At 49.0% G+C, this 21,534-nt stretch overlaps 6 protein-coding genes across 6 annotated transcripts; 5 read left to right on the top strand and 1 right to left on the bottom strand.

The window, feature by feature from the left end:
* Window positions 1-35: 35 nt before the first annotated feature.
* On the top strand, window positions 36-5,153 carry KY384_004837 (uncharacterized protein; the record flags this gene model as incomplete). The annotated part of the gene is made up of 2 exons (XM_044813340.1): window positions 36-2,050; window positions 2,099-5,153. 2 exons carry the CDS (start codon window positions 36-38, stop codon window positions 5,151-5,153), a joined length of 5,070 nt encoding a protein of 1,689 aa, XP_044669618.1.
* Window positions 5,154-5,491: 338 nt separating this feature from the next.
* KY384_004836 (uncharacterized protein) lies at window positions 5,492-7,129 on the top strand (the record flags this gene model as incomplete). The annotated part of the gene is made up of 5 exons (XM_044813339.1): window positions 5,492-5,504; window positions 5,553-5,600; window positions 5,647-6,088; window positions 6,153-6,613; window positions 6,666-7,129. 5 exons carry the CDS (start codon window positions 5,492-5,494, stop codon window positions 7,127-7,129), a joined length of 1,428 nt encoding a protein of 475 aa, XP_044669617.1.
* A 546-nt stretch (window positions 7,130-7,675) lies between these two features.
* Window positions 7,676-8,560, top strand: KY384_004835 (uncharacterized protein; the record flags this gene model as incomplete). Its single annotated transcript, XM_044813338.1, has 1 exon — window positions 7,676-8,560. One exon carries the CDS (start codon window positions 7,676-7,678, stop codon window positions 8,558-8,560), a length of 885 nt encoding a protein of 294 aa, XP_044669616.1.
* A 3,795-nt stretch (window positions 8,561-12,355) lies between these two features.
* KY384_004834 (uncharacterized protein) lies at window positions 12,356-12,910 on the top strand (the record flags this gene model as incomplete). Its single annotated transcript, XM_044813337.1, has 2 exons — window positions 12,356-12,506; window positions 12,603-12,910. The coding sequence occupies 2 exons, from the start codon at window positions 12,356-12,358 to the stop codon at window positions 12,908-12,910; spliced, it is 459 nt and encodes a 152-aa protein (XP_044669615.1).
* A 1,401-nt stretch (window positions 12,911-14,311) lies between these two features.
* Window positions 14,312-16,929, bottom strand: KY384_004833 (uncharacterized protein; the record flags this gene model as incomplete). Its single annotated transcript, XM_044813336.1, has 3 exons — window positions 14,312-14,872; window positions 15,130-15,585; window positions 16,912-16,929. The coding sequence occupies 3 exons, from the start codon at window positions 16,927-16,929 to the stop codon at window positions 14,312-14,314; spliced, it is 1,035 nt and encodes a 344-aa protein (XP_044669614.1).
* A 3,686-nt stretch (window positions 16,930-20,615) lies between these two features.
* On the top strand, window positions 20,616-21,260 carry KY384_004832 (uncharacterized protein; the record flags this gene model as incomplete). The annotated part of the gene is made up of 1 exon (XM_044813335.1): window positions 20,616-21,260. The coding sequence occupies one exon, from the start codon at window positions 20,616-20,618 to the stop codon at window positions 21,258-21,260; it is 645 nt and encodes a 214-aa protein (XP_044669613.1).
* Window positions 21,261-21,534: the final 274 nt, after the last annotated feature.

Genomic DNA, 21,534 nt, shown 5'->3' with positions numbered 1-21,534 from the left:
ATGTTGAGAGAGGAAAGGCCAGTCGCTGAAGTGCTATGGCTGAGGGGAAAGAAGATGGCACAAAGCAGGAGCGGTACATCGAAGAGGTAAATACGGAGCCCGCTGTGAGAGACAATGGAGCAGCCGGCAAAGACCATGTCGACCTTAATGATGGATCGCAAAACTCAAATGATGCTCCCTTATTGAGTGAACTAGACTCAGTGGAAGACGTTGCTCCATGTCCGAGAAGTACTCTTGCCGAAGGTGCTTCCACTCTGTCCGCCGAACAGTCAGGAACGAGTAAGGGGGTAAGCAATCACTCGAGGAAGGGCTCTATAATCTCTAGTCTATCCATTGATACACGAAACACTACTATCCGATTCGGAACTGCCCCTGCCAATAGCCAGAAGTCACCCAACAGTCCCCTCTCGCCAAGATCTACGAGTACGCCGTCTACCAAACCACCTTCAGCAAGCTCTCCAGTTTCTCCACGTACTCGCGAACGAGGGTTGTCCTTGCGACGATCCTTGCTAGCTCGCACTCTACCAGGACACCAGCAACAACCAAAGACTGGCACAGTCGTCGAGTTGCAATCTATCGCAGGTTCTTCATCTGGACATCGGGTCCTACGTTCGCCGACCGTGGCTGCTAGGTCGAAGAAACCTGGGACTTCTATTAGCGTATCGCCTGTGAGTGAGCAAATAGAAAGCGTAGAGCCGCAGGGTTCTTCAGAGAAGAAGCCGTCAACAGGGCCCCTTTCTCTGCCGAATTACGAGAGTTGGGCAAGCCAAAAGTCGACACTGAAGCTGGTGTTATCCCGTCTCAACGAACTCAAAGAAGGGGTTCGGAAGACCATATTGCGAATACATGAGCTACCCCAATCCAGAAATGGCCGGCATGTGTCTCTGGACCTTGCTCGAAGAAAGCCTTTGATCGATGAGCGTAGAGGTCATGAATACCTCAGCAATACCATTCGCTCCAGCCGCTATACCCTATGGAACTTCATACCACGTCAACTATTTGCTCAATTCTATAAGCTTGCTAACTTCTATTTTCTTTGCGTCTCAATTCTGCAAATGATACCCGGTCTTAGCACCACCGGACAATTTACTACTATTGTACCATTACTTTTCTTTGTGTGCATATCTATTGCGAAAGAAGGCTTCGACGATCTTAGACGTTACAGACTAGATAAAGCAGAGAATAGACGAACTACCTCGATATTGCATGTGTATAAGCCTGGGAAGGTTACAACAGGTACTACGCGCCCTGTTGCCACAGAGGGTGCGAGGCGCTGGGCGGAGACAAAGTGGCATGACGTGAAAGTAGGGGACGTTGTCAAGCTTGTTCGTGATGAAGCAGCTCCTGCCGACCTTATTGTTTTGCAAGCTACCGGGACTGAGGGAGCCGCTTATGTCGAGACAATGGCTCTGGATGGAGAAACTAATTTGAAACCCAAGCAGCCTTCTCCATTACTGGCAAAGGCATGTGAGACTACCGAGGATATCACAAGGTGCCAAGCTTATCTAGTCGTTGAAGATCCAAATTTGGATCTATATAATTTTGAAGGCAAGGTCATCGTCGGTGAAGAGACATTGCCGTTGACAAATAGCGAGGTCATATACCGCGGAAGCGTCTTACGAAATACCAGGGAGGCTTTTGGCATGGTCATTTACACCGGAGAGGAGTGCAAGATTCGCATGAATGCAAATAAAAACCCTCGTATCAAAGCGCCTGCTCTGCAGTTCGCGGTAAACAGGGTCGTGGTCATCATAGTGATCTTTGTCATTGCTTTGGCAATATTCAACACGGTGGCATACCAGATATGGAACCGTCACACGGAAGATAAGTCATGGTATCTTACGAACGCTGGGGTCGCCTTCTTTCCAATTTTGGCATCTTTCATCATCTTGTTCAATACGATGATCCCCCTCTCACTCTACGTAAGCTTAGAAATAGTCAAGTTGTGCCAGATGTTTCTAATGAACGACATCGACATGTATGATGAGAACACTAATACACCCATGGAAGCTAGGACCTCTACCATCAATGAAGAGCTAGGCCAGATTAAGTCAGTTTCCCTTCCTTGAAATACCGATTTTTGGCTTACCACAGACAGTTACATATTTTCAGACAAGACTGGTACTTTAACGAACAACTCGATGCGCTTTCGCAAAATGAGCGTGGCAGGCACAGCGTGGCTTCATGACCTCGATTTGCAGCGAGAGGCTACCCCAGAGCTCCGGGATGCACCTTTCTTTCCTAGAAAACGCAGCAAAGGGAAGAAGCCGCTAAGGAAGATGAGCTCGACTGTACTTGAGGAAGGGCCTGGCGCATCTATAAAGAATGCGAAGTCCCCTGTGGGGCGGACTAGCTCTGTTGCATCTCGTTGGAAATCATCAGCCAGACCACACGGCTTCCAGCAAATCATGAACTCGTTAGATTTATTGCGGTATGTTCAACGACGACCGCATACTGTTTTTGCAAAAAAAGTCCATCAACTACTGCTTTCGATTGCTTTGTGCCATACCTGCCTACCCGAGACTAAAAGTGATGGCCAGGTGGAGTATCAGGCTGCGTCACCAGATGAACACGCTCTTGTGCAAGCTGCGCAGGAGCTGGGGTACGTCGTTATCGATCGCCAGAACAGCACCCTTACGATAAAGTTGTTATCACCAGATGCGGAAACTGAGGCAGTATTTGAAAAGTATGAAGTACTCGACGTCATCGAATTTTCAAGCGCACGAAAAAGAATGTCAATTGTCGTACGCCTACCTAATCAGAGAGTGTGCTTATTCTCTAAGGGCGCAGATACGACGATTATGCAACTCCTCAGACAATCTACACTTGCTAATGCTAAAGCTGTTGAAATCGAGCAACGGGTCAGTAAGCGACAGAGCCTGGAAGCACAGGAAGCGATCAGAAGAGCCAGCGAAGCGCGTAGCCGAAAGGACAGTATTGCTCGTACTAGCTTGAGTATACATCGCCCTAGTGTGGGTGGCATCACACGCCCTAGTATGACCGTAAAACGTCTTCAACCTATCAGAGACGAAGTCGACCACTGGCTCAACGACAGAGAAAGGGACGTGGATCTATCTTCCGTCGAAACCGAGAGTCTCTACTACTCGCCGAGGCCTTCTGCTCAGCTAAGCGTTAGAGCCGATCGCTTTAGCAGAAGCCTGGACGGCCGTCCGTCCATGCAACGTGAAGGCAGTAACGAGATGGTCGAAGAAGCCATGGTCGTTGATGATGCACAAGTATTCGAGAGATGCTTCCAGCATATCAACGATTTTGCCACCGAAGGCCTACGAACACTTCTTTATGGTTACAGATATATGGATGAAGATGAGTATCAGGGCTGGAAAAAGATCTATTTAGAAGCCACAACAAGTCTGATTGATCGTCAAGACAAGATCGAGAAGGCGGGCTCTATGATCGAACGCGATCTTGAGTTGGCCGGCGCGACTGCAATTGAAGACAAGCTTCAAGATGGAGTACCAGAAGCCATCGACAAACTTCGGAGAGCAAAGATAAAGATGTGGATGTTGACAGGTGACAAGCGTGAGACGGCAATCAATATCGGTCACAGTTGCCGCCTCATCAAAGATTACTCTACGATTACAACCCTTGATCGTGAGCTGGGCGATGTCAGTCAATGTATCGCAGCCGCTACACTCGACATCTCTCAAGGGATAATAGCTCACTCTGTGGTTGTTGTAGACGGACAAACACTAACTCAGATCACTGGCTACGAGCCGCTCCGAAAGCTTTTCCTTTCTCTTGCAATACTTGCCGACACCGTGGTCTGCTGTCGGGCTTCTCCTAGTCAAAAAGCTTCCCTTGTGCATTCTATTCGCAGCAAAGTCAAAAACGCTGTAACGCTTGCCATTGGAGATGGTGCAAATGACATTGCAATGATTCAAGAAGCGCATGTGGGTATCGGTATCACGGGAAAAGAGGGCCTTCAGGCTGCTAGAACGTCCGACTACTCGATCGCCCAGTTTCGTTTCCTTACAAAGTTGCTGCTTGTTCATGGCCGATGGAACTACATTCGCACGTGCAAATACACTCTCGGTACTTTTTGGAAAGAGCTACTCTTCTATCTCACCCAGGCACTGTTTCAACGTTACGCCGGATACACCGGCACATCCCTCTACGAATCTTGGTCGCTGTCAATGTTCAACACACTCTTCACCTCTCTACCTGTAATTTTTATGGGAGTCTTTGAGCAGGATCTTTCTGCAAACACACTGATGGCGGTGCCGGAGCTATACCATTCATTAGGTCCAAGTAACAGAGGTTTCAATATTCCTTTGTATCTTTGGTGGGTCTTCATGGCTTCGTCTCAGGCTGTTGTCATTTTTTTCATCATGCTTGGACTTTTCGGGCAGTCACTCTTCACTTTCGACAACGGACTATTTGCCATGGGCGCCTTGAGTTTCACAGCATGCATTATTGTCATCAACGCAAAGATACAATTTTGGGAGCTGCATTACAAGTCAATCACGTGTGTGATTGCAATATTCCTTAGCGTCGGGGGTTGGTTCCTTTGGAATCTCATTCTGGCATCCGTCTACCATGACAATAAGATCTACAATGTAAAAGATGGTCTGACGAGTCGCTTTGGCAAGAATGCTCTCTGGTGGCTCACATTGATCCTAATCGTGACGGCTTGTTGGGCAATCGAGGTTGCGATCAAGGTGATCAAATGCACATGGATTCCAAGCGATGCAGATTGCTTCAGAGAATTGGAAAAGGATGAGGTCATCCGGCGGCGTTTCGCTCAGGCGGCTGGCGCTGCTGGTAGCCCTTCTCGGCCAAGTACGCAAGGCGATGGAGCTTTGGAGCGTATCAGGACGCTCGAAGAGGAGCAAGAACGAGAGAATGAAGTACAGGAGCTGCTAAACCGCCCAAGACACGCGAGAGCTGCTAGTGGTGTGGACGAGCACGATTTGCCAGGCAGTCCGACTGTGCGACGCAGGCAGACCTCAGAGACTGAGGTCGTTCACAGAGAGCCCAAAGTTTCCTTTGCTGTCGATCAACGCGAATTCAACGACGAAGGAGGTGAAGACAGCGATAACGGCAAGCAAAAGCCCAGGCGGAAGAGCACAGAGGTGCAGGAATTGCTGAAGCGAGGCTTTGGCAACGTACGCAGGAGTCTGGACATTGTTTGACTCTGGCGAGCCATTGCATTTACGAATCTGCGGCAAAAGTCTTTTCCCAGCGACGAAGTGAACGACAAGCGATCCAGCGTTGTATGTATATTTGAACTTGGGCTTTACGAGTGCGATTGATCTGAAGAGATGTATATTACATAGATACCCACAATAGAGTCACATGATGCAAATCCTGCAACGATTATTCCAAGGCCAACTGGACGTCATTTCGCGTGGACATGATAGTCTTCAGATTGCCAAGACTTGCCTTGATATTAATTTGACGGGCGAGGTTCTGCCAACAAAAACTCGCGTGAATCTTCAACATTCGAGCAATTCGTCTGCAATCAGTCGAGATGTTGTGCGCAAGTAGGTCTTTGATGTTTTTGCTCGCTTGGAATTGATTTCTGATCTAAGCAGTCTCTGGCGAACCCCCGCAAGACCCAGTCATCTCACCAAAAAGCGGTAAGTTCACTTTTGCTCTTGCTAGCCCATAGCTCATAATTGATAGGCAACATCTTCGAGCGGCGCCTGATCGAGAACTACCTACAAGAAAACGGCAAAGATCCGATAACGAACGATGAACTTTCCGCTGCCGATCTCATCACTATCAAATCTAACATAACAGTCAAACCTCGCCCTCCTACACTCACCTCAATACCTTCCTTGCTCTCTGTCTTTCAAAACGAATGGGAAGCCATCGCACTAGAAACCTTCACCCTCAGACAACATCTCACCGAAGTCAGACAGGAGCTAAGTAATGCGCTTTACGAGAATGATGCCGCAAAGCGAGTTGTTGCGCGGTTACAAAAAGAAAGAGACGAGGCGAGAGATGCGTTGGCGAAAGTGCAAGTCAGCACAGGTGCACGGCCAGTGAATGGGGAGCAGATGGAGATCGACGGGCAAGAGCTCAATCCGAAGCTCGTGAAGAAAGTGGAGGCGACACAGGAGAAGTATGTGTCTATTTCAATTTAGACTAGGATTTTGTGGTACGTGGTGCTGATATCTTCTCGCTAGGCTTTCGAAGACAAGACGAAAACGACCAGTTCCTGATGGGTGGGCCCTGGACAGAGATATCGAATCCTTCGCTCCTGCTACAACTTCGGAAGCGCTGTTCCCTAATGCGCGAAGCATGGCAATCGATACTGAAGGAGATCTGGTTTTGTCAGGGGGCAGTAAAGCTGCTGGAATCTTCGCAATGTCTCAAAATAAGCTTGAACAAGACTTCGACGTGGATTCGCCAGTTACCGCCGTGCTATTGGCTGGATCGAAACCAATTTTCGCTACAGAACAAGGCACAGTGACAATATTTGACGAGGGAAAGAGGCGAACCAATGTGGATGCACATAGCGGGCAAGCTGCGGCTTTAGCACTGCATCCCAGTGGTGATATTATGGCTTCTGTGGGAACAGATAAGTCTTATGTTTTCTACGATCTGGCGACAGGCTCGAAAGCGTTGCGTGTAGCAACCGACACAGGTATGATGACATCCCCACTCCAGTGCAATGGCAGACCAGTAATGGCGATCAGCTTTGACGAGCGCTCAATTCCATCCGGATGGCCACCTGTTCGCAGCGGGCGGGGTCGACGGTCAGATCAAGATTTACGATACAAAGACCGGAGCAAATGCCGCGAACTTCGAGGAAAACGGACCTATTGGGGCCTTGGACTTCTCGGAGAACGGGACTTGGCTTGCGGCGGTGGTCAAAGGGTCTCAGCACGTCTCCGTGTGGGATCTCAGGAAATCTTCGAAGATCCAGGAATTGGATATGGGCGGACCAGTGGTGACTTTACGGTGGGATTATACGGGACAATTTTTGGCTGCTGGCGGGCCTGGCGGGCTGACGGTGCAGTCATTCAACAAGGGTAAGAAAGAATGGAGTCAGTTGTTGGCAACGGCAGTGCCTGCTGCAGCGTTGGCATGGGGGCCTCAAGCGCGAAGTCTGGTGGTGGTGAATGCTGAGGGTGTGTTCACGGTTTTGCGGGCGGGGTGACGACGATGTATGTTTATAGTGATCAAGCAATCAACAAAATGCACCTACAGGATTTTCTCTGTATTTGCTAGTTTTTAAGACTGTGTCTTTAAGACTGTGTGTTCTTGTAGTTCAAAGAACAACGGTGGCAATCTAAGTTGGCTGGCGTTACGCTGATCCCTGAACTGTGATTATTGTGAGACCGCTTGTTTGGCCGGACTCGGCAAGCATCCTCCTTCCATGCAACACCGTTTGCTCCTCTCCACCTCTTTTCGACCTTCTTTCCCCCTTTGCTACTGCAAACAATTTCACGGACTTTGCGTTTCTGCCCCACGTCGGTGTCCCCTCTTCTTCATACGGCCACAAACACTCATGACCTGACAATGAATGGACCTCTTTCGGTGGCGTCGCTACTTTGCACAAACGAGAACAGCAGAAAAGTGAGTTGCTTGACCTGCTCTTGGATTTCAAATCTTCATCTATCTGCTTCACGCCATCACACGTAAACATCTCTTACCCAGAACCCTTGCTGACAGTCTCTTCCCTACCCAGAGACCCCATGATCAAATGTCCCGCGAGTCTAGTTCCACATCATACAATAATAGAGCATCCTCCTCCCGAACCAACACAACACATGCGCCACTACCGTCACTCTTCAGCAACATCCGCATTCCCTCATTCAGACAAAATTCGAGAGATGGGTACGACATGAGACGGCCTGTAATGTCACAACAACCCTCACTACCACAAAATGTGATCGACCTCACGGAAGAACCATCCAGCCCGCCGGAATTCGCACTGCCTCCAGAACGAACGCCAGATCCTTTATTGCGAAGGCCAAACGGGCCGAGAAGATCTCTACGGCATCACTCCGCAGCCGAGCCTCAAGTCGTTGATCTCAGTGACGCAGAGAGTGCACCGTCTAGCACGGAAGGACCATCAAGCCCAGAAATCGAATTCATCAGCTCTCGTGCCCGCTCCAGATCTCCAGAGGTTAACCAAAACCAGTATAACGGGGGTCCACGGCAGAGCCACCGCGTGAACCAACATCCGCGCCCTTATAATTTACCAAGCATCTTCAACTTCGGATTAGGGGCAAACCTCGCTCACTTTCAAAATCGAATAGGGCAGGTTCGAGATCAGCTCGTCGGTATTGATTATGGTGTAACGGAACATTTTAATATCCCAAATATGTTGGATGTGTCTGCGGTCGGCTTCAATCTAGACCGTCCTCAGCAACTAGCAGAAGAACCAAGACTGCCCACATATGAGGCGCCAGATCCTCCCCGCAGAGGCTATACGAGGAATTCCAAGAAAGATCAGATCTTGGTATGTCCAAAATGCGAGGGCGAATTGGGGGCAGGGGATGGTGATCTCAAGAGGCAGGTTTGGGTCTCAAGACCGTGTGGACATGTAAGAATTGCTATGGCTATGGTCTTGACAAAATTCTGATTACTTGCGACAGGTCTTTTGCGGAGAGTGTATCAAGCGACGCAAAAATAAAAAAGAGCCAAAGGACGTGCAATTCACCAAATGTGTGGTCGATGGCTGTAAGCAACGCTTACAAACACGGAGCTTCTCGCAGATATACCTATAATGGGACTATTCTGTCGGGTTGGCATTAGATGGTTCAAAAGGAGCCGTCCACCCTTAGCACTTGTACTCTCTGGCATATTTCCTTCCTCCCACAATTCTGCGAAACTAAGCGGCATGCTTCAAGCAATCGGCGTTGAAAGGCTGACAGCACGGTCGATACCATCCTAACAAATAGCAAAAGCAAGCGTAATGGAGGAAGGACCGGCCTCAGCATTGTGCATATAAACTGTCAGGACAATCAGAGAGATTTGATGTAGAAAAACCTGAATGACATCGCAGGCTAGATATCATAGTGACATAGCCTTCATACTCAGTCTAACTACACAAGGTCGCCTCCGTTCCAAAATATTGTAGACTGAAGAGGTAGGCTACCTTTCATAATGCGCAAAAGCAATTCAAAGATCGTTAGTCCCAATCTCATTTACCGTTACCCAATTCTTCTCCACCTAACTCCACCGCCTCCCACCACCAACGAGCCCCTTCACCTTCCCAACTCATTGCTTCCCTTCTCCTCCCGGAAAATGGACACAAGAAATCAGCCGCACCGCCGTCTCAAAAGCGATTCGAAACAGACCTACCTTCTCGCCTACAATGCCCTCAGCTTCCTCCTCTGGGCCGCAGTCCTCGGCCGCCTTCTCCTGCTCGTACCGCTTGTGGGATTCGAGAATGTGTACGGTGGGGTGGGAAATTGGACGAGAGGGACACAGACAGCGATGGCGGTGGAGATTGTGCATTGTGCTTTAGGTGTGTAGGCTTTCTTATTCTCGAGGGGTGATTTGGGGGAAATGTGAGGCGAAAGTGGAGAAGTGTGATAGTTTTGAGGATGTGATTTTTTGTGAGGGCAAGAGCTCGGGAAGGAAATGCGAGCCAGGAGGATGAGAAGATGCCTTGAGATGAGAAGACGTAAAATGTGCACATGGAAAAAGCTGGAGCAGGCACTCCTTGGACGACAACAAGCAGTCGAGAATTTCAACAAGAAGCCCATGCTGAATATAAGATCGCTACAGGTCTCATACGCGCCTCCCTCTCAACAACAACCCTCCAAATCGCCTCCCGCCTCTTCCTCGTCTGGCCCGTCCTCTCCCTCTACGGCGCCCACCCTTCCATCCAAGGCTCCGTCTTCTACTCCAGTATGCTCCTCGCTTGGTCCGTCACAGAGTGCGTGCGGTACTCGTACTTCTTCCTCAATCTCCGTCAGGATGGGGTTCCCCCATGGTTGGTCTGGGCACGGTATAATTTGTTCTTTGTGCTATATCCCGTGGGGATTGGGAGTGAGTGTGCCCTTGTGTGGAAGACGAGTGTGGGGAGGGAGACGCCGGAGTGGGTGAGTTGGACGCTTTGGGGGATCCTTGGATTGTATGTGCCGGGGAGTTGGGTGCTCTATGGGCATATGATGGGGCAGAGACGGAGGGTTAAAAGGGGGAAGGGGAGAGAGAGGTTGTGAGATCGGAATGAGCGGGGGGTGAGGAGAGCTTGGGTCTATTTTGGTGAAGAGATTATAGAACGCGTGTACAAGTCATATAAAATCATACATCGTCGTCAGCCGTACTGCTCGCATCATTCATTGTGTATGCTCTCATTCCATGACTGCCCTAGTGGTTGATAGCGAAGGGTATTGAGACTTCCGGCTTGAGGACCAGTATGTACAGGAAGGGCGTTCGCTGTCAATGCACCTCTTTGATTGCCTCAAGCTCCACCCTCTTGCGGTCCAACAGAATTACCAATCAATTGAATAGGCTGCTCATTGCTGAAATTTGGGATGTCACCAAACACTTCCTTCGTTACATCGACCTTGAGCGTTTCCTTCCACATATCCACACTGTCCCAGTAAAGAATTGCCTGAATGCTGTAACCTGATTCCTCGTTCAATTCAAATACCTCCCATTTCTTCAGACCGTGGGGTCCCCACGATCGCTGGACGAACGGCATGTGGGTCTGCAGGTAGTAGGTAAGGTCGAAGGTGGATGTGGGGCGCCGGGGGTAGATTATGCTGACGGAGCAAGGCATTCTCGCTGGATGAGTTTCTGATGTTGGAGAGCCCGAGGTTCTGGTTGGATATTTATATCAATGCTTTCGGGTCAGTCGGATGAGAGGAAGGAGCATGCATCACGTGACGTGGTTTCCTGCTGATCAGCATGCATGGAAATTGCATGCCTAATGAGTGTGATTTGGCCCATCGCTTCACTCGTCAAAGCTGTCAGCGTGGGCCATACAGGACAAAGCTGCAGCAAGGGATAGACCAGACTCCAATGTACGGTTTCGTACAATACCAGATCAATATCAAACAGCCAGAACTCCCGTCCCAAAGAGGAAATTTCGACGCCATCAACACATGGTGACGGTGGCGTTCAGGTGACCTTCCCTCTTTCAGATAAAAATCTGTCATTGAATCCGGACATTTTTGGGGTGAGGTTCTTCCCTGCCCGTTTTAGCATGGTTTGCCACGCTTATTTGTTTGGCTGTCCCCGTTAAGAGCGCGCCTCAGTACTGACGTATCTTGTCGATGTTGAAAGTTAAAGGCGCCCAACGCAGACTCAAGCTCAACCTGGTTGTCATATTACCTCCAAGAACGAAAGACTGAAACTGCGCTCAACATGATGACTTGGAACAGGGTAAAATATGCATAACATAGAGAAAATGTCTTATAAAGATTGGCAAGTCAGGAATCGGAATGCCGTCTCACGCAACAAAATGCGACGATGCTCGGCGTGAACGCGAGAAAGAGGGTGTCGAACCGATGGGATCATCAAAGAGTGCACTCCGCTACGCTGGGCTTTCTGTGGAGGTCGTTGATGAAGAATGTGGTAGCAGAAGTAAATGCTCTGGCTTAAGTGGACATGATTGATGAGTTCATGCATGCTGGCGAACCTGAGTATCAGACCCTACATTTTCATGCAGTGAAGGCGAGCTGCATGCAAATGGATAGGATGCTGGCTCCGTACGGACACATTCGGTCTTCTCGGTTTCCGCTATCGTTGATGATTGATGTCACATAATGCAGGGTCGAGACAACGATGTTCAGACGCCATGCTATCGTGTTGGGGAAGCCTTGTAATTGTCTTCATTTTCAGTGACCGAGGCCTCATGCGTAAGCCAGGTGGCTTGCGTGAGGCTTGCCCTTTCAGACGCTGCATCCCATCATCAATATTTAAACATTCGCGAAGAACACTATCGTAGTTGCCTGGCAGTGTCCTCGTAACGACGAAGAAGTGGAAGGCTTGCCCAGTAGTAAATAGGCGATGTAAACGCAGGCCTGGTGGGCTGATAATACCGAAATAGAAGGGGCTTGGCTCCATCGTGAAAATTGCCGTTGGGTTCCGAATCCGATCTGGTCTAGCGCAGCTTGGCGTCAGGAACGTGGCGACGATCATCACAATTTCCCCCATAATTTCCTACCGGCTTTTTCAAGGATGATGCTTGGGGAGAGTAGCATTGATGGAACTGGCTTAGGGGCTGCGACTGGGACGAGGCTCAGCTTACAGCTTACTGGACTACCTTTCAGCTTAGACTATTTGTACATATATAACAATTACCAAATACTCTGCTCCTTACTTTATCCTCACGTGTTTCCTTCCTCTGTCTACTCACAGTCACCTGCAAAACCATTCACTCTTTTCAATAAACAACTCGACGCCTACGCCACAAGTAAACATGCAACTCACTTACATCCTTCTCCCTCTCCTTCCCCTCCTCGCCTCCGCCCAAGATATCAACTCTCTCATCGCCCAAGGCAATAGCGCCGCCGTCAGTGCATTCGATAATGGAGCCACCGATGTAAACAGCGCCGTAGCACAAGCAACAAGTACGTTCTCCCACTCTCCTCTCTCCTCCATCTCTTCCTCCTCATCCTCCTTCTCCCTCTTATCTCAAGACACCGCTAACCTTCTCCCTCTTCTAGACGCAGCAGTCCAAGCTGCCTCCTCGGCCGGCTCTGCTATTCCCACCGCTTCCGCCGCATCCCTAGCCTCTTCTATCGCCGCCGACGCGACTTCTCTTTACGGCTCAGCATCCGACGCTGTCAACAGCGCCACGAGTGCCGCAGGAAGCGCTACTAGTGCTGCAGGCAGCGTGGCAAGCGCTGCTACCAACGCCGCAGGAAGTGCTACGAGCTCTGCGGGTGCTGCGGCCACGGGGGCTGCTGGGCATGTGGGCGGTGTTGTTGCTGGTGTTGTTGGTGCTGTCGGATTGATCGCTGGATTTGCTTAGATGTATGGCGAGCAGTGGCGGTATTGGGAACTGGGGAAAGAAGTGGCTAGTGAGATCTAATGATGGGCTGGGCGCCGATGAGGCCTATGCACAGCTTTTTTGAAAGGCATCTTAAGCATCTGCATGGTTCCCACGAATCATTTGGAGGGAGCAGGATCTTGTGGGAGCGGAAAAGCAAGTCGATTGGCAAGCATTTCTCTGTGGATATTTTTTCAATTGATGATCTCTTTTTCACCCAATGTTCCTGTCACTACCCTCTCCGCCCTCGAGCCCATATCATGACTCTGTTGTAACCTTCGCCTTTGGATTCGTCACCTTCACGCCTAATTGTTTCGCCTTCGCTATGATATCCACCCGCTTTCTCGACGATACTGCGTGTGCGATCCTATCTCAATCATTAGCCCCACTCGCGTTTCGGTAGAGGTCTCGTGTAGGAGTCGCAGCACTGGTAGGATGAAATAGTTGAAAACATACTCAGCCGCATATGTCTTGTTGTGCATGAGAAGGAGATCGACATCCGCTGGGTTGTTAACGACGAATGCCTAAAAGATAGAAAAGTCAGAACCTGTGTCAATGCTTCACACAATAAGATTTTACCTTGTGGCCTGAGGGCATCATGTGGCGAGTTTTCTTGTTGGAGCCGAAACCGATCTATTATTACCGTCAGCTACGATCAAGCCAGCGAGACCTCCTTCTTGTGATGATGCTGTCCAGGAGGTACGGAATAGTGCTTCTATACCGATGGCATGACCGCTTGTCCCTTGAACCGTCTCCTCACACGATTGTCGATTCCTTTAGGCTTTCGCCAGTTTGATGCGACACACATGAACATATCGCTCTGATGTCGATTGAAGCGCTTTGTGCCTGTGACGCCAGCTCGTCAGCTAACGATCATTAAATCTTTATCGCACATTGTGGCCCGCGCTCTTTCGGTGTACGGCGACCTGGTGGGTACAAGATTTGACATACGCTTCTTCACGATTTTGACGTGTTTCTTTGCGGCCGCCATCTACTGAACAGATAAGTCACGCTAGAGAGTAATGCCAAAGGGCTTGAGCTTCACCTTGATGTTCAGTCCCTACAGAGTATATTGCTACCGTGATTCAAGCTAGGATGATGCGGTTTGATATGGTGCGGCTAATTTCTACGCTAGTATCCGTAGGGCTGAGCAAGCGAGTCTATGATTATGGGGAACATTTTCTTCAGTCGTTTTGTCCACACGCGAGACTTTTGAGTCTGGGGCGTCAATCTCGGAGAGAAAGTGTATTCACACATATTGAAAATTGTATCTACTTTAGCAGTATGTCTATAAACACCCCCGCCATGCCCAATCTATCAGCTCTATGAGTAGAACGGAGGTCGAGTTTGAAGAGTGAGAGGGGAGAAACAGCCCAAGATAGATCATTGTTGTTGACATTGTGGTCCTGTACCGTCTTCATCTTCGTCTTCCCAGTCTCCAGCCACATTCTCTGCCCCACCAAAACCATCGAGAGTTGCCGTCTCGTCGTACTCGACGTCATCCACCTCGTCTGCTTCTATTGGCTTGCCTGGTTTCGGCAGAATGTCTCTCAATTTCTTGAAGGCTTGGTTGCGCTCTAAGGTCGCATAGTCCGGGAATTTGACATTGACCATCAGGTACAGATCGCCTTTGATATCGCTTTTCTTGTGCGGCATTCCCTCGCCTGCAACCTTGATTATCTGATCCGGTTCCAGCACTCGTGCAGCAGGCTGCGGATGTCGTATATGAATGCCTCGTCCATCAAGATGTTTGACAACGACCCGCGAAAACCCGCAGAGGGCTTCAGCAAGCGTGACTTCGATCGTAGCCAGAATATCTGCTCCTCTTCTCTCAAAAGTTGGATGTTCGCTCTGTGCGAGGGTGAACACAATATCGCCAGGTTCCTGGTCTGGGACTTGATCCGCCTCTCCTTCTAATCTTATTTTCTCACCGTCCCTGTGGTACTGTAAGCTACTTTACCGTCAATGAATGACGGGGGAGCACACTTAGATCCTCTTGGTATGTACATTTCAAGTACCTTGCGAGCTTTAGTTGTGCCTTCGCCCGAACATTTTTTGCATCTGTCTTTGGGATTATAGACAGATCCTTTCCCTTTGCAATTGCCGCAAATGACTTGGTCACGGGTAGCCATACCAGCGTCAAGAAAGCGCAGTTTCTGTGTCATACCTTTTGATTCTGCTCAGCCCACACGTATTGTCACGAGGATACCGTAGACCTCACCTGCGCCGTTACAAGAAGAGCATTTTTTCGCCCTTGCTTTCTCTTTCCCACCACTTCCTTTGCAATGCGTGCAAATAACATTCTTCGTGCTCGCAAATTTGACGGTCTTGCCCTTGTACAGTTCCTCTAATGAGATGGCGTAACTCTGCTCCTCATCTTTTCCTCTTCGGGGCTTCCTCGGTGGACCACCGAATCCCTGGGGCATACCACCACCCATGCCCATGCCCATCATCTGAGCCAAGATATCATCGAGATTGACGTCTCCCGGAGCGGCACCGGAACCCTTCTCGAATGCTTGCATGCCATGGCTATCGTACAAGTGCCTCGTCTGATCATTGTATAGGATGTCGTACGCTTGACTTATTGATTTAAACTTTTCATCAGCGGCGGCGCGCTGACCCTCAGGCACTTTGTCAGGATGGCTGGCAAGAGCAGCCTACGACATATGTCAGATCATTCAGTGATCGATAAGAAGACCTTCAAACCTTATGATAAGCTTTCTTAATTTCTGCCTGACTCGCATCATGACCAACTCCTAGTGTGTCTGAAGTAATAATAAGCTACCATACTAAGGATGAAATGCTTTAAAGCTAACCGTACAAATCGATCTGCTCGTTGGTCTCCACTATACCCAGTCAGCCGGGCAGCAGAGAACATTTAATGCAAGGGGGCTTTACTATCGGAAGCGAAGTTTCCCCGGCGCTAGTTCAGCTCGATGGGGTGAAGACAAGATAAGACCGTACGGTGCATTTCGCACAAAAACGAGCCCTATACACTTCACGGGCTTCAAATAGCATTGATAATGACGTCTATTGCACCTGTCTATTCTGCTTAGACTTTTATACAGAGTTCTTGGCACCAGCCCGGTCGGCAACAGCCGGCTGTGAACCTTCTAGAACTACATACCAAGCTTACGCTTTACGCGCTCCCACAAATGCTAACTTATACAAATCACACACAAATCTGTTATTCACAAGCCCGTCCTGCTAGCTCTCCGTCATCCCCGACTCTGAAGTAAGCGGCATGTAAATATGACACGGTTGTCACTACCGTTGTGGCACTAGCTTCTATCCCTGCTCACCAAGATAGCACCATCGACAGCCTGACCGAAATGTTTGGCAGTCATAGAATTTGCCACCAAGATCAATGCTCCACGAGAAAGTGACGGCTCGAGTACAAGATTGGTAGCTGAATAAGAACCTCAGCCAAATGGTTACAGTCTGTCTTTGGGTCAGGAGGCTGGTTGGTGCGGCCGGCTCGCGTCCCATTGAAATCTATGCATACATCGCATAACCTGACTGCACAAGCTTTCAATATAACAACACGCCTTAACATGGGAAAATTACATGCCAAGCGTGGCATATGTATGATATTATTGAAGGCTGCAATTTCGGATGCTCCTATTCCTGTTCTACGTAACCGGGAAATTTGTCTACTACGCGCTATTGCGCCATGTTGCTCTTCCAAAAAGATTTCTCACAGTCAAAACATCTAAATTCGCAGTTTGCGACTGTTGATTGTATTGTATTTGGTGTTGACTGCCTCTTGCCCAATCTCTCCTGAAAACACTCGACGCTAGGACATAGGACGTCTCGATCAATCCGACGTGAATGCGCTTTGAGTAGGACTCGGAGTCAGTGTACCTGGTCTGCTTTTTTACCGTCTTGAATGGACCTCTGGGTCTCCGGAAAGGGTGTTGATGGCACTGAAACATGAAACAGTTACGGCTGCCGAGGATATTGAAATTAAAAGGTCATCACACCCTCAACGTGTTTGCCATATGGGTACTGGTAAAGTGCTAAGTCTCGGCACATAATCTTGAGATTCTGATACCTAGTTTGAATCGAGAATTGAAGATTCGGCAGTGTGATTTCTAAGAGTGAGTGACTTTGTACTGGCAGATTGGGCTTTACTATGTTCCATGGTCTGACATTCTTAATGTACAGTAAACAAGGCCCAACTTCAACCAATCGTCAAAATTCCCTCTTCCTCAAGCCTAGGCGTAGTTCAACTCCTGAATCAAGCATGGAATACCTCACGCTTCCGTCCTACGGGGCATCCTATCGACTCGATGTCTACATTTTCAATGGTACCAGCCTGTAAAATGATTAGCAGGGATGTATGGGAAACAAAAGGAAGTCTTACGGATCCGCCACTCAATTTTGACATAGCTCCGGTACTTATGTCGAGACTGTAAGCGCTTTGAATTAGCCTTCTGGAGGGCTCCAACGTCCACATCCTATCCTCGATTTGATGACAAAGGAGATACTCACTGGGGACCGTCAGCAGCGCACTTGTCTGCTGGAGACACGGCAGTTTTGCAGTAATTCCATGCTGAATACTTGGGGCAGGCGTCAATGATCTTGACTATGACTGAAGTCGCCCCTGATGTGACCTTGAAGCATGAATTGCACTTGTTGTTTGTACACGATGGGGAGGGGTATCCCGGAGAGGGATTATGCCCGTACGGATTAGCCGCACCACCACTGTGACGAAGAATCCTTGTCAGTCGTGATCTCGAAGTACCTTCCCTTGATTGATCGGATGACTTACCACTGACTTGGAGCATTGTTCAAATCCAGAGTCGAATAACTACAATTGCCATCGAAAAGCTCGTTCATGCCGTCTTGAGCTGCGGCTGCATAAAGATTCAGATCAGGGTGATCATGGTAGTCTACTCCGGCACCACAGGCAGGTGTTCCACCATTGGCGACTTGCTGCTCGTAGTCGTTAAAGGTGACGAAGCCGGTGAACGCTGTGATTAGGGTAAGGTAAGGTACGAGGCTGAGGAAGAGAAGCGAAAAATGCATTTTATTTGTGATATTTTATTGTTAATGTGTGTATGAGTCTCCTTGGCTTGCTATATTTCGATCTTCTTGGCTTGCTGCATTAATGTATGGGTACACGGTGAGATTCGCATCCTTTATACATAATTCGCGACCTCTGCAACCGTCAGGCATTTTCGAAGGCGTGTTTAGCCCGATCAGCATGATATCAGATGTCTTGTTGTGTGACCGCACTAGCTTTCATGGGACCTTCAACCCGGTCATTGTCACTGGAGAAGGTGGTAAGAAAAGATACTATGACGGTGTGGATACAGCACCGAAACGGGACATACGTGTGGATTTCCACACCCGGCTATGCAGGCTCAAGGTGATGCAAGGGAGGTGCAAGTGTCAGCCATGATACTTGGTACAATCCCTGCAATAGCCTAGGTCCGCTGAACCGCTACCAGAAGGATCCAGCTACTAGATGGTCGGCTAACATATACCGGTGAGGAAAACATGACATTTAGGTGCCCGAGGTCGCTAGCGGAATGTGAGTGCCTCATATTGGACCAACTTCTTGAGTAATGGGCAGCTACTTGTCAGACCAATCGTATAATTCTCCCATTACGCAGATTTGCAGCACGCCTACCACAGGCGTATTCCTCAAGAAGTTTGTGTACATCCCGAGTTCTCCTCGTATAGCATATCACAAATCAGCCGCTCTTCATAGGATTGTTGGTCAAAGACGGCTCATCCATGGCGAGTTGGGGGGCTACTTCCGGACGTGCAAAAGGCTTCCTACGATTGACTGCGAGACTCTTTTTGTCTAGCGTTGAGGAAGAGGTGCGTATGAAAGGGGCTACACTCCGACCCTAGCTGTGATCGATGGGATCTCTTCCGAAAACCAGCCATGGGTGAGACTCTCCAAGGCACGATACGAGAGCGTCATGAGATGATCTTCTGCGAAACATTCCGTCACTGACGGCTGGATAAACAAGGCATCTCCAAGGGAAAACCCTCAATATCTCGACATGTTGTGCTTTGAATATTGCGACTTCGAACATGGCCTATCAGTATGTCAATGCAAGTCGGAGACTTTTACAACCAATGGTATTGGGTCCTGAGTTAAGGGTGGGCACGGCATCAACCCGTCCGTACGCGGGTGAAAACCTCCGAGGAAGAAGGGGTGGGATGTGTGACACTAACCCCACGAGGCTCGTCGCCCAGCCATCTGAAACGCGGTTTCTGGCCATGTGTGGTTTCGTGTGCGTGATCTCAAGGATGTGAGAAGGATTTGATGTGCAAGCGCTACCTCCACCATTTGCAAGAACATCACACCATCAAAAGTCAGACGGGGGCCAAGTCAAGCACTGCCAGCCATGATAGCGAGGACATCACAGCCTCGATCATGGTACGATGACGCTGGAACGTGGAATATCTTCTTTCCGAGTTCGGTTCCGTAATACAGACGGCAGACTTTAGCCCTCACAAGACTCCATGGCTTCTCAAAGAATGAGTCATACATCTTATCTCTTGGAGAAACCAAGACATACGAGGTAGACTTGTTAGATGGCCAGGAGGCCTTTTACTGCCCCCAGGCTCTTGCAGCATCCCAACATTGAGGCAATATTAATTTTCGTCCTCCATGGATCTACCCTTTCTGAAGCCTGCTCACATGTCGAGACGCCCAATATGGATGCTCCGAATTCACGACAAGACCTCGCTTCAGAATTCTGTTAGCATAGGCATTTCTGACTTTCTTAGGTCAGTCGACTTCTGTAAGGCGCCAGTACCTGACTTGGGCAATGTGCGCGATGTTTCTTCTGCGAGACCATCCACGAAACTGCGGCATTTGAGAGCTGGGTGGAAGTCAAGTCACGTTCGACTATGCCTTCAGACGCACTTACATGTCATTGCGCCCACATCGGCATCAAAACTCAATTTTTGACGTAGCGAATTTGCGCAATGATCTAATGAGAAAGCGGTGAATATAATCGGGCTGCTAGGCCTACGGATCTGTATATCAAGTTCAGCCCCGGGCAAAGCGTAAGTGAATGTTTGGAGCCGTGAATACCACGCAGCAGCATTGATAGATGGGCTTGAAAAAGGAAGGCCTAGCACATGCACTGACTCACAACGCTAGTATGCCTTTCACATGACTATAACATTTACCTTTGTTCCGCTCTCTTCACTTTGGTGGCATCCTGCAAGACTCCTTTGCTTAATATTTCATACCATTTTTGTCTCACTCCGTCTGGGATTATGAAAAATTTGTTACTTGAGCGCAATCAAAGGAAATGTGACTGCTGAAGTGACGGTCAAGACGGCCGATACTACCCTCGCTCGTATTGATGGGTCAAGTTGCGCCTCATTCACCGTAACCACAATTCACTCTAAGCGGTGTATTAACATTAATTGCACCGCTGCTTGGATATAGTCATTTGACCTGCTTTTAAGCTTGCAAATTAAGATTCTATTAAAGCAGTGAATCCAGGATTGCAGCCGAGTGTAGCCACAAGAGCCTTGATAAGCACCAGAAGCTCTCTTACTTTCAAAAGTAATCAGGCTTTGACGACTTCATAAACAAACAAAATCATCTCGCGTGTCTTATTACTGTCACAGAGGCGGATACAATACCTGAAACCTGTCATCCTCTCCGTCAATCTCATCCCCTTTCTCTGATTAAGTCATCAGCATCATGGCAAATCCCACGGTTGCCGCAATTGCTCTTCACAATGCAACACTCGGCAATCCTCGTCCTCTGTTACCACGCTATGCAATTTACGACACTATGAAGTACCCGAGGTATGATCCTCATTTGAACAATGTAGGAACTACGGTGTTACACTTCAGTACTGCGAAGGACTACTCGGTGTTTCGTGAATATTCTCTGTTCATGAATGCTCAGCTCACGGCAATGAACAGGCAGGATGCGCTTCTTAGTGTCCCGAGCTCGGGCGTCCGTCTGGACGACTTGACTCTTGCCTTCGTGATCAACAATAGGGATCGGAACCGCCTCAAGACATACATTGCGGATTTTGACTTGAAAGGCATGATACGAGCGACAAGACTACCACTCGGTCAAGCGGCGAAACGCGAGTATCCCGCAGGCACACCGGACATGAATGGCCACGTTTTGACTCAGCAAGAAGCCGGGTGGTATTACCTCCGCTACAAGGGATTACAATGCTTGATGGGCAAGGAGGGTGCCGATGCCGGCCGTTACCTGGTACGGCCAAGTCATGAGTGGGAGTATCCCGGTACATGGTACTTCCAAGTTGCGGACCGAGCAGTCGTACAGTTGGCTCCTGGTGACCCTAATGATCCAACTCCTGGTCTTTAAGGGAGGTTACCACTCTTGAATAAAACTCCACATTACATAAGCTCATACGGATATATCACCATCCGCATCATTTGGAAGCCAACAGCGTGACACTGCAGCTCACAGAATACTCTAAGTGACAGATCTTCTCGCCCAAGACCTACAGAGAAGTCATCTTGAGGCTGGCAACATCTTAAATGCGGCATAGCAAAGGACAGTATTGGATATTGGCTGGTGCGAGGTATTTTTGTGGACTAAGACTATTGACAAAGGTGACTTTCAACCTTCCGCCCAA

Source organism: Bacidia gigantensis (assembly GCF_019456465.1).
Source record: "Bacidia gigantensis strain McMullin 20006 chromosome Unknown contig_244, whole genome shotgun sequence".
Lineage (NCBI taxonomy): Eukaryota > Fungi > Ascomycota > Lecanoromycetes > Lecanorales > Ramalinaceae > Bacidia > Bacidia gigantensis.
Note: the sequence above shows the minus strand (reverse complement) of the source record. Positions and strands in the feature narration are given on the sequence as shown.